Genomic DNA, 16,105 nt, shown 5'->3' with positions numbered 1-16,105 from the left:
TTCTTGTTTTTATTTCAGATTTCCAGCATCTGCAGTATTTTGCATTTATTTTTGTAAGACATGACCTTCTCTTAACAAATCCTTGCTGACTATCCCTGATTAATCCGTGCCTTTCTAAGGTAGTTTATCCTACCTCTCAGCATTGATTCTAATAATTTACCCACCGAGGTCAGACTGACCGGCCTATAATTATTTGGCCTATCCCTCGCACCCTTTTTTAATAATGGTATAACGTTCACAGACCTCCAATCCTCTGGCACCTCGCCCGTATCCAGTGAGGATTTGAAGATGATACTCAGCACATCTGCTATTTCCTCCCTGGCTTCCTTTAACAACCTGGGATGCAATCCATCTGGCCCTGGCGATTTATCCACTTTCAAGGATATCAGACCCTTTCTCATTATGCTTATCGTGTCTAATATTTCACACTCCTCCTCTTTTACTACAATGTCTGCATCATCCCTCTCCTTTGTGAAGACAGAGACAAAAAACTCATTAAGAACCCTGCCCACATCTTCTGCATCCATGCACAAGTTCCCTTGTACATCTCTGATAGGCCCTACCCTTTCCTTCGTTATCCTCTTGCTCTTAATGTACTGATAAAACATTTTTGGATTTTCCTTGATTTTAACTGCCAATAATTTTTCATGTCCTTTCTTTGCTTTTCTAATTTCCTTTTTTAACTTCACCCCTGCACTTTCTATACTTGTCTAGGCTTTCTAAATAATTACCTTTTTTGTGATCGTCATATGGGCGGCACAGTGGCACAGTGGTTAGCACCGCAGCCTCACAGCTCCAGTGACCCGGGTTCAATTCTGGGTACTGCCTGTGTGGAGTTTGCAAGTTCTCCCTGTGTCTGCGTGGGTTTTCGCCGGGTACTCCGGTTTCCTCCCACCACCAAAAGACTTGCAGGTTGATCGGTAAATTGGCCATTATAAATTGCCCCTAGTATAGGTAGGTGGTAGGGGAATATAGGGACAGGTGGGGATGTGGTAGGAATATGGGATTAGTGTAGGATTAGTATAATTGGGTGGTTGATGGTCAGCACACAGAAGGGCCTGTTTCAGTGCTGTATCTCTAAATAAATTTTTAAAAATAAGCTTTCTTTTTCTGCTTTAACTTGCCCTGTAAGCTTCTAAATAACCAGGGTGTTCTAGATTTGGCCGTACCACCCTTTATCTTTGTGGGAACATGCCTACACTATGTCTGTAGAATCTCGCTTTTGAATGCCTCCCACTGGTTTGCCACTGATTTTCCTTCAAGTAGCTGTATCCAGTCCACTTTCGCCAGGTCACCTCTCAGTTTCGTAAAATTTGCCTTCCCCCAATTTAGAACCTTTACTACTGTTTTATTGTTGTCTTTTCCATGATTATGCTAAAACTAACTGTATTATGGTCATTATCCCCAAAATGGTCACCCACTGCTACTTCATCCACTTGCCCAGCTTCATTACCGAAGGCTAAATCTAGAATTGTGCCCCCTCTCGTTGGGCTTGTTATGTGCTGGCTAACAAAGTTCTCTTGAATGCAGTTCAAGAATTTAGTTTCCTCTGTGCCCTTCAGACAGTTTTGTTGCTATCTATATTTATCTAATATATAGCAAAAGTCTTTCATTTTCTACATTCTTCCTGCCTACTTTAAGCTTATTTTCTGTCTTTATTTTTTAAGTGCAGGTTTTATGTCAGCCTTCGTAATAGCAGAATCCTACATCAGTGCCAACATTTTATAATGGCAAATACCATGTCAACATTTGTGGTCACACAGCAGTTGCAGACCTCAGGCACTAGGTGGTGCTATGACAAGTCACCAACTCTGTCATCATTTTTATCCTTTGATTTTTGGGTGTTTTTATAAAAACTTCTGGTTTGTTTTACAACCAATTGTGACACATCATTTTGTGGCTCATAATGTCTTGACATAACTAAAGCACTACCATTTTCCTTTGTGCTTCTACATTTCAGAGCTGTCCCCTGTTTAAAATTTGGAGTGGACGCCATGATAGGTGAAGAAATGACATCAGAGCAGATTTCAGGTTCTAGGTTTGGCGGTCTGACAGCTATAGTGTGAAACTTTAGCACATTGACCAAATTCCGAGCAAACCCCAGAACCTCACTGTGATCAGCCAATCTGCACATCCCAGCATCCTCCAGTACTACCAATGTCCAGGTCTGTCCCAGAGTTATCAGATGCATTAAACATATAACACATGAATAATAACAGGAAAAGACCAATTAGTGCAATCAGCCTGTCGCATTAAACATCTTTCCTTCCCCCATGCTCCTAAACAGCAGGTAAATGCCTTCAACCTGGTATACCTTTCCTGCAATATTCCTATCATTAATTTTCAAAGGAGGAGATCAAAATTCGGTTCATATGTAAACAAATATGTAATATTTTAGTCCATTGATCGGTGCACAGTAAAAATCAGAACTCAAAGAATTTGATCTCCAAAACATTGGCAAAAATCTACATAAGGAAAGACAATTTCACTTAATCAATAAGTCTGATAGTAATATTTTGTGCATTACATGATATAATACCTCTATATAGAGTATGCTTTAATTTTTTGAGAAATGCCACAGGACATCTACTAATACCATACATGGAGAAAATTGTATGCGACAATAGCTGTGTTATCCTTCAGATAGTTAATATTTTGTTTTGGCAATTAGGACATGGGGTCCTTGAGGGCATATTAATATTTGCAGAGGCTCGCCAAACAGAAAACCTAAAAAATAATTTGTTTACGAAAGAAAACCTTTTTATTGGTTCTCGGATGGATCTTTGTTTCAAGCTAGCAATAAAGTTAGCTAATCTCAACAGTGTGATTGGGCAAAATCATTCTGCATTAGGAAGGGGTATATTACTCCTGATTGCTGTCTAGTGACTCCTGCTTGAAATACACATAGAAGAACCATAGAAATTTAAAGCACAGGAGGCCATTTGGTCCATTGTGTCTGTGATACAGCAATCCAAAATAAATCTCACTGCCCTGCTCTCTCTCTCTCCATTGTCCTTTACCTCTGCTTCAAATATCTATGTTTAAAAATTGCTTGAGGACAGGAACAGGCTCAGCCATGATATCACCCCGTGGTCAAATAGCCTGTCCAGGTTCACTTGGCTATTTCAGTTCGATACCAGAGGGTGTCCAGTGCTTGTGGAAGAGGAATGGGGAGAAAGTGGCTGAAAACAGATGCAGTAAAGTAAAACTATCAGAACCAACTAGGAATTGTCACTTATGCTACAGATTATAGTCATACCACTGGAATCCAAGTAAGGCGTTGTTCCATCGATAGCTTCTTGCAACCTTTTTTTAATTTGTGGAATTTTCCAGATAAATATACCAGTTTGTGTCATTGTTTCCAGTGCCATCATTTGCGCTGCTGTATCTTGTATAACTTGTTTTGTTTGATGCAGTCTGCACTCAAAATGTGTCAGCTTTAGGGTGTCGTAATATAAAAAGAAATCATTATAGAAAATGTTTATCAAGTCAGACCAGTTTATTTTGTATCAATTGCATTATTGTAAAATATAACAGGTAAGTACATTAAATAAAAAATTACTAAAATATCACTGTCAATTAAGAACTATCAAGTAGAGATTTTGTTTCCATTTTCTCTGCCATGCTAGTTAGAACTGTAGAAGGAGGTCATTGTGCCTGTGTTGCCTCTTTGCGTGAGTAATCCAAAAACTAATCCCATTGCCCTGCTCTTGCCATATCGCTTTGGGGTTGCTGCATGAGGCTAGAAAAATGGCAGGAACAAATACACAGAGAGTAATTTTTCTTGGTTGGACCATTTGGGAAAAGAAGGGGAAACTGATCAGACATGGGATTCCTTCTTCCGCACTGTAAAAGAATGTCTTTTGGCAGGCCAACCAAATTCAGTATCCTTCCCTTCTAAACCTAGGATAGTATGCATCCAGGTATGAGAGAGCAGGGGGAGACAAAAACTGAATGGAAAACAATTATACTAAATGGAATATTCTAAAATTAGATTGGCAGAAATGTGAAGCACTTTCATATTTTTCACTTTTGATTTGAAAGTAGTATATTATTTCAAAAGGAAAATAAAAGGCTACATGATAATAAAATGGTACAGAACAAACACCAAAGAAGTGTGTTCCCAAAAAGTCAACGATTTTTCATTTAAGCAGTCAAATGTGGCTTCTACTAAAAAAAAACCCACTAAAATGAAGGAATTAAATGAATTAACATTTTAACTAACCTTGTCTTCTATGTCAGTAACCTGTTGGTGATTGACCTCTATTTGTCTATTCAAAGTAGTAGCAATCCTTGAGCACTTGTTAATTTCCCTTGGCACTGCACTCAGCCTGTTGTCAAAGTCCATCAATTTAGTCTCAACAATTGTGACACACCGTTTTGTTTCTTCCATGAGCTTACAGAATTCTTGTAGTTCTTTGCAGAGTTCATTTATTTGGTTGTCATTCTGAAAGGCTGTGACCCTCAACTGCACCTTGCTAGTTTCTGCCTCCAATTGCGTTAAAATTCTTGACATATCTGGTGGCAGATTGGCAGGAATTGCTTTCTGATTCAGTTTCATGACTTCATCCATTAAAAGATTAAGGTGCTGTCTAACAGATACAGCCTCGTGTTCCTGAATCTTTGATTTCCCTCCCTAGAACAGAAAACTTTGTCAGCTTTACGTTGTAAGGTTCACGGTGATGATAGAGAATAGCTCAAGCCTTTGTAACATTTGGTGAAGGCTGCTTGGGCCTCGCAGGTACAGGAAGGTCATTTGGCATGTATAGGGCGTGCGTTGGTGTTTTGTTGCACTGAATTGGGAATCCTGCATTTGGTAGCACAGCACAAAGGCTCCTAGGGTTTGAATTGACTGGAGGTGTCCTGGGGTCTAGCAGAATTGGTTCGGTAAATTGTAATGTCTGGCAACACTAGGAAATGGACCCTGATGCACGTGAAAGGTGAGGGCTAGGGAAGGATTGTGATTTCCGCAAGCTTGCAACTGTGAGCAACCTTGGTGTCATATTTCACCCCAAGATGATGAACTTCCAACCGCATATCTGTGCCATTACCAAGACCATCTATTTCCATCTCTGTAACATCACCTGACTCCACCTCTGCCTCAACTCATCTGCTGTTCAAACCCTCATAGTAGTTTTGTTATCTCTCAACTTGACTATTCTAATGCACGCCTGGCTGGCCACCCATGTTCTATACTCCGTAAAGTTAAGGTCCTCCAAAATTCTGCTGACTTTGTCCTAACTTGAACCAAATCCCATTCACCCATTATCTGTGTGCTTGTTGACTTGCACTGGCTCCCACTTAAGCAATGCATCAGTTTTAAGAATGTCCTCATTAATTTCAAATTCCTCCATAGCCTTGTCCCTCCCTATCTCGAATCTCCTTCAGCCCCACAACCGTTCGAGATATCTATGCTCCTCTAATACTGGCCTCTTTAGTATCCCCTATGTTAACTTGCTTCAGCAATGGTAGCTATGCCTTCAGCTGCCAATGCCCTAAGCTCTGGAATTCCCTCCCTAAAACTCTTTACCTCACTTTCCTCCTTTAGACCACTCCTTAAAACATCGCTCTTTGACCAAGCTTTTGATCATTTGCCCTATGTCCTTATGTGGCTTGGGCCCATATTTTGTTTATAATGCCTCTGTGAAGTGCCGAGGGACATTTTATTACAGGCACTATATAAATCCAAATTGTTTTTGTTTTAATAGTAGGCGGCTTCAGTAAAAGAGGTGGCCTGGGGTTTGGCTGCACAGGAGGGTGCTCTTAGAGGCTTGTAGCATGTGGGTCAGGGTTCAGAGCATTGGGAAGGTATTCTCAATGTCTGGCACCGAAGCAGGGGTTGGGGGGGGGGGGGTTGGATATTGGGCAGGGAATTAGTATTTTTCTCACCCCTTCACAATTTCATGTATACACCCTCCCACAGTGTCCAATCACAATATAGCACTGCTAAACTCCATAATTCCACCCATTGGTATGATATCGCCACCTGTCCCCAGTTTTCCCTCCAATGTCCCACTCCTGCCATTGTCTGATGCTGCATGTACAGCAGGTGAGTTGAAATACAGGATACCAAACAGAAGACGGGTGAGCGGCAAGGTGGGTTCCGGGAGTGGTGGATTAAGAGGAAAAGGTCCGGTGTGTAGATAAGAACAGTGAAGGAGGGTATAAAGTATGCATATGTACAAAATTATATTCTCTTGCTATCATTCTTCCTTGGATTTCCTGCATGCATGTTAAATCGCCCAATGGTTCTCTGTAGAAGTGACAAGTGTGCAGAGCTTAGAAGGAGAATTCAATCATATAAATCATGTCACTACATACTCTGAAGTGGATTCTCAGCCCCTTCTGTGTTTGCGTTTCCTTTGTTAGTGGTAGGTTCACTCCCACCCCCGCCAAATAAAATGTTCTGGACTTTCTCAGCACCCTCCTTTGTTTGGAGTCCCCAAAGTATTTATCTGAATTCACACAGCAGATTCTTTCCTCCCATGATGTGGCAGAAAGTCCTGGTTTTACCCATATTCTGCCGGGATTTTTTTTTATTGAAACTACATTAAACAACTTCAGTTACTGTGAGAAAACAAGAAATTCCGACAGTACAATGCAGTCACACCTATGGTCACATCAATCCAGCAAGAAATTGTACAATACACAAATTACTTCACGAGTGTGGAAATAAAGTATAATAAAGTATATTATATTAAAAAGTATATTTACAATTTATATAGATGATTTGGAGTTCGGGACCACGTGTAGGGTGTCAAAGTTTGCAGATGACACTAAGATGAGTGGCAGAGCAAAATGTGCAGATGACTGTGAAACTTTGCAGAGGAACATAGGTACATTGAGTGAGTGGGCAAAGGTCTGGCAGATGGAATACAATGTTAATAAATGTGAAGTCATTCATTTTGGTAGGAGTAACAGTAAAAAGGATTATTACTTGAATGGTAAAAAGTTGCAGCATGCTGCTATGCAGAGGGACCTGGGTGTCCTTGTGCATGAATTGCAGAAGGTTGGTCTGCAGGTACAGCAAGTAATTAGGAAGGCAAATGGAATTTTGTCCTTCATTGCTAAACGGATTGAGTTTAAAAGCAGAGAGGTTATGTTGCAGCTGTATAAGGTACTGGTGAGACCGCACCTGGAGTACTGTGTGCAGTTTTGGTCTCCTTACTTGAGAAAGGATATACTGGCACTGGAGAGGGTGCAGAGGAGGTTCACTAGGTTGATTCCGGAGTTGAGGGGGTTGGCTTATGAGGAGAGACTGAGTAGATTGGGATTATATTCATTGGAGTTCAGAAGAATGAGGGGGGATCTTATAGAAACATATAAAATTATGAAGGGAATAGATAAGATACAAGTAGAGAGGATGTTTCCACTGGCAGGTGAAGCTAGGACAAGAGGGTATAGCCTCAAGATTAGAGGGAGCAGATTTAGGACTGAATTAAGAAGGAACTTCTTCACCCAGAGGATTGTTAATCTATGGAATTCCTTGCCCAGTGAAGTAGTTGACGCTTCTTCAGTAAACGTTTTTAAAGCTAAGGTAGATATCTTTTTGAACAATAAAGGAATTAAGGGATACGGTGGGAGCGCGGGTAAGTGGATCTGAGTCCACGAAAAGATCAGCCATGATCTTATTGAATGGCGGAGCAGGCTCGAGGGGCCGGACGGCCTACTCCTGCTCCTAGTTCTTATGATCTTAAATCTATCTAATGAGAAGATCTGACTGAATAAAGTAAACCACAAAGTCACAAGGTACAATGATGTAAAGTGTATGAATACACGAATCATAAACATACTTACTGTTTGCTTTTTACCGGCCCTGTGTATTTATATAGTGATAAAATTTGAAATGTATAACAACTGCAGGTCAAAATTATTCATAGCTTGGGAGAAAAATAAAAGGATTTCATACACACAAAATCTGATAAATCTGATGGGTGTATTTGAAAAAAATGTAGATCCAAACAATAATGCTATTTTTGCAGCAAACAGATCCCTGCCAATCCTGATGTATTGTCGCACAGTGCCAAGTCTTATCTAGCTGTCCAGTTTCCTGAAACTCTCAAGTCTCACCCTGATTGAAGCCAACCATAGCAAAAAAACAAATTCTGCAGAGGCACAAAACAGAGTTTTTATCCTTCATCCCAAGGCAGCCTTGATGGAAAAGGTCTGATAGGCACATTTTCAAAGCTGAAATGCATGCTTATGTTATAGAACAATGGAAGTAGCACATACAGCAGTTTTGGTGTTGTGCCCTCAAATGGGATTTTGAAAACTGGCATTTCTGTAACATTCTAATGAAATACTTCAAGCGTGTTTTTACCTTAAACCTACACCCTACTACTCTGAAACCGCAGCTGTTCTTCTTTTTGAAACCTTTGCCGTCAGACTCATCAAGCTGCAAAAAAAATTAATCTGTTAATAAATGGTATAACTGACACCTTCCATTATTTTCACTTTGAGTACTAAGCACTTTGAAGTTGTGACTTTAGTTAGCTACTATATAAGGGAGGGCACTGTTACATTACCAATTCATTGCAGCTTTAACATGAAACCCAGTATAAGAAATCTTCGCTATGCTGTCCTATATCATTCGTATTGTCAAAACAGGACTTTCAGAGGTTAGAAATCCTAATTACAGTCAAATCAGTTGCATATATTAAACTTGTATCCCATTGACAGGCAGGCTAAGACTGACATAAAACTTTACTTGCACAACATGATTTTCTAACATGTTTCTGAACTTCAAAGTCAGATTTCCAGAGCGAAAAGACAGACCAGGATACTCTCTCCTTCACTGAGGAGGCAGGCAGAATACAAGCTGTACAGTACAAGGAAGACGCTCACCTTCGGCGTCATCCTAACAGTGAATATAGAATTGAGGACATATTAAATGGTTATCCTTGAACTGAAACATACACTGCATGGTATGAATTAAAATGACACAGGAGCCTTAATTTTTTTCAACTGAATTTCTACTAGGTACCTTTTCATCTGGTACTTTCAGCTGTCCAGACATCTGCATATCCATCTTTACTTTATAACTTTTACACCCTGTGTATGGATCTGTTGTACGAGCCTGTGTGAGCAAAGACACAGTAAGAAGAATGTCAAATTTCCAGGCTACTGTTGTAAAAGAAACTATTTGTTGCAACATTTGTACCCTGTTCATTTAGTCTATTTAATTCAAGCTAGCTTTTACTGGAATCCTGGTAAAGCCACTAGTCGAATGGTAATAGCGCTTCCTCTGCTGCTCTCCTGTGTAGAATAAGAAATTCTCTCTCATGTACAATATTATCTGATCAAAATAGTTCCTCCCTCCAGCTCACCAAACAGATCTATGAAAAGAACACACTGAAATATGTGACAGTTACCACCATTGGTCTATTTCAAACTTCTAAAAATCTGCATACAATTGGTTATGATCGCCACAAGAAATTGTATGTTCATTTTCTCACAGCACTGATGGAGAAAGGCTGCATATACCATTAGAATGGAGACTAGGCAATTTTGTTTGCTTTTCTGTTCCTGAGTTAATAAACTGTGCGAAATACAAATGCTTGCTGTAAATCTTGCCATAAATCCCACCCCGCCCTCAACTCTTTAGCTGACACAGTGGTGTCAATGGACATTCCATGAGCAACTAGATGTACAAGAAAAATACAGCAATTATCATAGGGTTAAATTTTCAGGTACCTTCAAATGACTTCGCTAAACTTGATATACAACATAGAAAAATTCCCAGTAGCTGTATAGGCGAACTGTTGCTCTGTGGTTTAGAGTTTGAATTCTTTAGTGCTGCATGCTTTGGCACAGTTTCATCATTCGATGAATGACAAGATTAATCTATTGATAAATTACTCATTTAAATGTTGATTGGGTAAGTTTCTTTACTAAAATGATGTCAATCAATAAGGTATTAAAGCATTTTTTTTTTACTATGTATAAAAGTGTAGCCATCAGGTATCTTAACTTTACAGTTAAGTGACAAATGAGGGACACAATCTTTTACTGATATACAGGTGTCAAACAGCACATAACACAGCATGGAAAAGGATGGAGACAAATTGAAAGTCAGTACCAAGCTACCAGTGGAATCTATGGCTGGGACTTTCCAGTGGGCGTGTGGTATAATTTATCATTGTTATTTAAAAAAATAGTCCTGCAGTTATTTTGCTGTGTTTTATGTTCAACTGATAAAAGGAAGCCCAAGGATAGATATTTTGCATACAGACCTCCAGATGTGACAACACAAAGTTCTACTTAAATTACATTATGAATAGAGACCATAGCCCATGGCTCACTATTTCCATTAATAATGACATTGAAGAGGAATTACTTGATGTTACATTGAAACATTTTTAGACACATGTCTCTTTGCAGACTGCATCTAATCAGTAGTTTTCATATTTCTTTGCACTCCTCTTTTTTGGCACCCTGGTGTACACTGTTGTTGAGATAGGGTGGAGGATAATGGTGAGGACATTGTAGTAGGTGACTCCATTGTGCATGTGTGGACAGGACAGTTTGTACATTTAGGTGGAGCACTACTTAAGATGATTGATGAGAGTCTACCCACTCACTAGATTCTCCCATGCCTGCTTACCCAATTCAAGCTGGCACCATCAATATAGCAAGTTGGGAAATTGGCTCTATAGCAGCTATGATAAATAAATCCTTGCTGGCTCTCCAACATAAGCTCATGCTTGTCCAAGTGGCTGTTAATTTTCTCCCGCATTATGGTTTCTAAAAGCTTCCCCACAATCAACAATAAAATGACTGGCCTGTAATTGCCATGTTTATCCTTCTTGCCCTTTTTGAACAAGGGTGTAACATTTGTAATAGCACCACCCTATATCTAAGGGGCATTGGAGGACCTCTGCAGTTTCTACCCTTTCTTTCTTGCTTATGGAGAGAGAGAAAAAGAAAGACTGAATTGCATTTATACAGCGCTCTTCATAACCATTGGATATCTCAAAATACTTTACAGCCAATGAAGTACCTTTGAAGTGTAGTCAACTGTTGTAATGTAGGAATGTAACTTATGTAATATAGGGTGCATCCCATGCGGACTGGGTAACTTATCCACCAATAATGCCCAGCCTTTTGAATATCTCTATTTTTAATTCATTCGGTATCGAAACCTTGTTTACTGTAGTTTTGGGAAAGTCCTCTTCCTTGGTAAAAAGATGACAGCCAGCTGAAGAACAGAATTAATAGAGCCCAAATACTTGTCCTTCTGGTGAAGCAGTGCTGCTTGGCACAAGATATACTTTATAAGACGGGAGAAAAATACCTTTTAAAATGGGAGAGGGGCAGAGAAGGAGGGAAAAACATAATAGGAAAGATTAGGTCAACAGCATTCTAACATTTTTACTTCTGGTGCAGAAACTTTTTCCTATCAATCCCATTTCTCTGCCAGTTCACAGCACCACCAGGAGGAACAGCATTAATTTCACAGAGGAACTGAAGCAATTGTGTCTAACAGAAGCTTTTGGAGCTGGATCCTAGACAAAAGTAAATTGCCAAAAAGTGTTTTGCTTGGGTCAGCAATGCCATGAAAAATGTTTGGCAAGGGTTTTCCCCCCCCACTTGCTTGCAAATATGAAATACAATGACCAATTATGCTGAACTACATCATTGCCACTTATAGGTAATGTTATCATGGAAAAAGTGGCTCTTCACACTCGCTAAATCAAAAATATATCAACTGCCTTTTCATAGAATCATACAATGGTTACAGCACAGAAGGCATACCAGCTCTCTGCAAGAGCAACTCACCTAGTCCCATTCTCCCGCATTTTCCCTGTAGCCCTGCAAATTTCTTCTTTTCAGATAATTATCCGATTCTCTTTAGAAGACCTCGACTGAATCTACCTTCGCCTCACTCTCAGGCAGAGCATTCCAGATCCTAACCAATTGCTGCATAAAAAAGGCTTTCCTCATGGTTCCGTTGCTTTTTTTGCCAATCACCTTAAATTAGTGTCCTCTGGTTCTCGATCCTTCTGCCAGTGGGAACAGTTTCTCCCTATCTACTCTGTCCAGATCCCTCATGATTTTGAGCATCTCGATCTGGATCTGGCCAAAGTGGACTGGGAGCAGCTACTTGTAGGAAAGTCTACATCACATTCAAACAGGAAACAGTGAGAGTTCAGGGCCAACATGTTCCCGTAAAAGTGAAGGGTAGGACTAACAAGTCCAGGGAACCCTGGATGTCAAAGGATATAGAGGATCGGGTAAAGAAAAAAAAAAGGAGGCTAATGGCAGATTCAGAGTGCTGAAAACAGCAGAGACCCTTAGAGGAGTATAGAAAGTGTACTTACAAAAGTAATTAGGAGAGCGAAGACGGGAAAAAACACTGGTGGGCAAGATAAAGGAAAATCCCAGGGCGTTTTATAAGTATATTAAGGGCAAGAGGATAACCAGGGAAAGAGTAGGGCCCATTAGGGACCAAAGTGGCAATCTGTGTGTGGAGCCGGAAGACATAGGTGAGGTTTTAGATGATTACTTTTCATCTGTGTTCACTATGGAGAAGGACGATGTAGGTGTAGAGATCATGGAGGGGGATTGTGATATACTTGAACAAATTAGCATTGAAAGGGAGGAAGTATTAGCTATTTTAGCAGGCTTAAAAGTAGATAAATCCCCAAACAATTAATTGCCTGCCCACCATTGAATTCAGCCGGGGGTCCAATAAAGGGCTGAGGCGGTGTCACCACCCACCCACGCATTCTGCCCCTTCAATAGGACCCCTGTCGTGAAAAAAACAAATCCAGCCCCATATTTCCACATGGCTACCTGCGCCTGCAGCTTACCAACCTTATTTACTACACTCCATGCATTCACATACATGCACAGTAAACCTAATTTAGATCTTATTACATTCTTCTTACTCTGACCCCACCGAATAGCTATTTCCTACACTGGCTGCACACCCCAGAGGAATCATCACTCTCACCAGTATTCAGAATGGAAAACTGGTTGGAGAGTGAAATGCACTCAGGGAACTCCTGCACTACCTGCCTGGTCCTTCTTGATTGTCTGGTGGTCATCCATTCCCTCTCTGTCTGCAGACCATTAAGCTGCAGGGTGACCACATTTGTAAACGTGCTAACCACAAAACTCTCATTCTTATGGATGCATCGCAGTGATGCCAGCTGCTGCTCAAGTTTCAAAAGCTGGAGCTCAAGCTGCTCCAGTTAACGATACTTCCTGCACACGTGGTTGTCCAGGACACGAGATGCGATCATGATTTTAATTTGTCCTCTTAAAGCACTTTTAAAAAAAATTCTAATTTTTTGGTCCTTCTCTTTTAGGCCAACAATACCCACTTCAGCCAGGTGAGAAGACCTTAGTCTAGGACACTTTCTTACCACCACTTTGCTTTCCTCACAATAGCCCAGCTGAGAATGGAAATTCACCACGTGGGGAATTGCATGCACAAATGTGCATTCAGACAATGAAAGGAAAACCAACACACAGCACCATTTCTTGACAATATGTGCTTACTTATAAGTGAAAAAGCACAAACAATAAACAATAATAAAATGGCTCTCGACACTTGCTGGTTAATTCAGTAAATACTCAAGGATTTTGAATACATGAATGACCTCTAGTGGACGTTAATAGGAGCTAGCTGCACCAATTTCTATTAGCATGGTGTACTTCAGCAAACATATAGGAAAGTTGGGAGTGAATTTACTTCCAGATTTTCGGGTGGCTGGCAAGCAAAAGAGCAGGGGAGTTGTCCTGGTGCCGTTGCCAGTATTTATCCTCTAATCAACATCACTTGAAACAGATTATCTGGTCATTTATGCCATTCTGTGACATATCTATAGGATCTTGCTGTGCGCAAACTGGCTTCCAGGTCTACCTACATCATAACAGAGACTATACTTCATTGGCTGTGAAGTGATGTGGGACATCTTGAGGTTGTGAAATACACTATAAAAACGCAAGTGTTTTCCTTAAAAAAAAAAGACCCATTTGTCAGCACATATTTGAAAAAGGGCATAAAACCTATCTCAAATCATAAATTACATGGTGATTCATTCATTTTCTGAAACCTTGGTACATGCAATTTGGCTGCCACATTAACCTACTGTCATGGAAGTGTAGTTTTCTTTCTCCTCTGTTTTAAAACTAAGGGGGGGTGCTGTGTGCCTTTAAGGCAGAGAGACTTTTGGATTCCCTGGGCACTGTGTGCCAGCAGCAAGCCTGTTTCTTGGGCAACAGCAGGAGGCAGAGAGAGGGCCATCTGCTGTAATGTATCAGTTAACTGTGTGTGTAAAGACCGGCTAAAACCAGTTTGATCTGGAGACCAGTGTAATGTGCATACTGGAGGAAGGATCCCTCTCTCCGAGCAGAAAAATCTACTTTGGTCTATGGCTGTGTATTGCCTAAGGCGGGAAAAAACCCTGGAAAAGAACATTTGCATTTTTAGAGTGAAGTTTCTACTGAAAGACTGCCACATTAAAAATCCAAATAGATCTGTTGCTATACTCCTTGTTAAAAGAACTGTGATGCCTGCTGCAACTGAAGTGCTTTGAATGCCTATCCATTAAAGACTGTTTGTCAACTTCGCCTGGAAACTTCGAGTTGCATCTGACTATTTGGCTCTGGGACACCTCACCAAACCAGGAATGTAACCTACAAAGATTTACAACCCAGTGATTTATTTATTCCTAAGAAACAACTCTAATTTTATTGAAACAGGTTAACTGTTGGTTTTTGAATGTATGTGTGTGTGCATGAAGGTTAGGATAAATAAGAAGTTATAAAGTCTTTTAGACAAAGGTTTATCTCAATATTTGTTTAAGATTTAGTTTATTAATAAATAGTTAATTTGTTATTGTTTAAAGATACCTAGTTTGGCCCGTTTTATTCTGGGGGTTAATAAAGTTTTTAATTTGGCTAATTTCTGGTAGGTGGGAAAACTTTAATAATATGCTGTGACCTGTGGAGTAAATGGGACTGAACATTACTCCTGCCTCAGCTGTAACACTACATAACAACAATGGCTGTACTTCAAAAGCAATTCATTGGTTGTAAAGCACCTTGGGGTGTGATAGGAAATTATATAAATACAATTTCTTCTTCCTCCTCTGTATAAAAGCAATTAAATAACAGAATGGTATTCTCAGTCTATAAAGCAATGTTTGCAATTATTTTTGAATCTCTAATATCTGCATTACTGAAAGTAGTCTGACTATAATTAGTGTCTGGTGTCTCCCTTTAGCCTATTATATCAGAGATGTGGTATCCTGGATATCCTGAGAGGGAGTTTTGTGAGAGGAAGAGAGGTTGTAACATTTGTAGTCATTTGAAATAGAACATATATTTTGAAATAAAATAGAAAATGGAGGGAAAAATGTTTTTGCCACTAGAGAATTCATAGGAAAGAAACAAGGACTTGCATTTATATAGCACCTTTCACAATATCAGGATGTCCCAAAGTGCTTCACAGCTAAAGAAATACTTCTGAAATGCAGTTACTGTTGTAATACAGGGAAATGTAGCAGTCAATTTGTGCACAGTAAGGTCCCACAAATAGCAATGAGACAATAACCAGGTAATCTGTGATATTGGTTGAGGGATAAATATTGTTCAGGACAAAGGGAAAGTTCCCCTGCTCTTCAAGCGCAGGGCCCTATAATGTCCACCTGAAAGAGCAGGCAGGACTTCAGTTTTTGTCTCATCCAAAAGACGGCTCTTCTGACAGTGCAGTATGCCCTCAGTACTACACTGAAGTGTTGGCCTTGATTATACGCTCAAGTCCTGGAATAGAACTTGAACCCATATTCTTCTGACTCAGAGGCAGGAGTGCTACCAACTGAGTCATGGATGACACCAATGATGCAGCTGTTGGCGACGAGGTACAGGGGATATGATGGTGGTTCAGACAACCTATTTTGTTATGCCCAAGCCTCAGGACATTTTGTTTTGTTCTTCTATCAAACCAATTAAAGATAAAATTGCAAACTTTCTATTGCCTTAACTTATAATAATATCCATCAATTAATGAGGAAAAATTTGTTTGTGGATATGGGTGCAAATTTGACAAAAAAACCTTAGCAGCAACATTCACAACCGTTGGCCATTGCAACTT

At 40.0% G+C, this 16,105-nt stretch overlaps 1 protein-coding gene and 1 long non-coding RNA gene across 14 annotated transcripts in view; one reads left to right on the top strand and one right to left on the bottom strand.

Moving 5' to 3' along the window:
* The window catches only part of LOC137347678 (TNF receptor-associated factor 1-like), a 55,467-nt gene that overhangs the window by 11,395 nt on the left and 27,967 nt on the right, over positions 1-16,105 (bottom strand). For 10 of the 13 annotated variants that reach the window (XM_068012370.1, XM_068012369.1, XM_068012375.1 and 7 more), the window contains 4 exons: positions 8,984-9,076; positions 8,321-8,395; positions 4,226-4,636; positions 3,260-3,437 (listed from right to left, as the gene is read on the bottom strand). In XM_068012370.1, coding sequence (XP_067868471.1) covers positions 3,260-3,437; positions 4,226-4,636; positions 8,321-8,395; positions 8,984-9,028 — 709 coding nt within the window. In that variant the 5' untranslated portion in view covers positions 9,029-9,076. The other 3 variants (XM_068012374.1, XM_068012366.1, XM_068012367.1) reach the window with 3 other exon arrangements.
* LOC137347679 (uncharacterized) overlaps positions 1-16,105 on the top strand; it is a 59,274-nt gene that overhangs the window by 42,615 nt on the left and 554 nt on the right. The gene's annotated exons all lie outside the window — the stretch shown is intronic.

The sequence above is a fragment of the Heterodontus francisci genome, chromosome 32 (assembly GCF_036365525.1).
Source record: "Heterodontus francisci isolate sHetFra1 chromosome 32, sHetFra1.hap1, whole genome shotgun sequence".
NCBI lineage: Eukaryota > Metazoa > Chordata > Chondrichthyes > Heterodontiformes > Heterodontidae > Heterodontus > Heterodontus francisci.
Note: the sequence above shows the minus strand (reverse complement) of the source record. Positions and strands in the feature narration are given on the sequence as shown.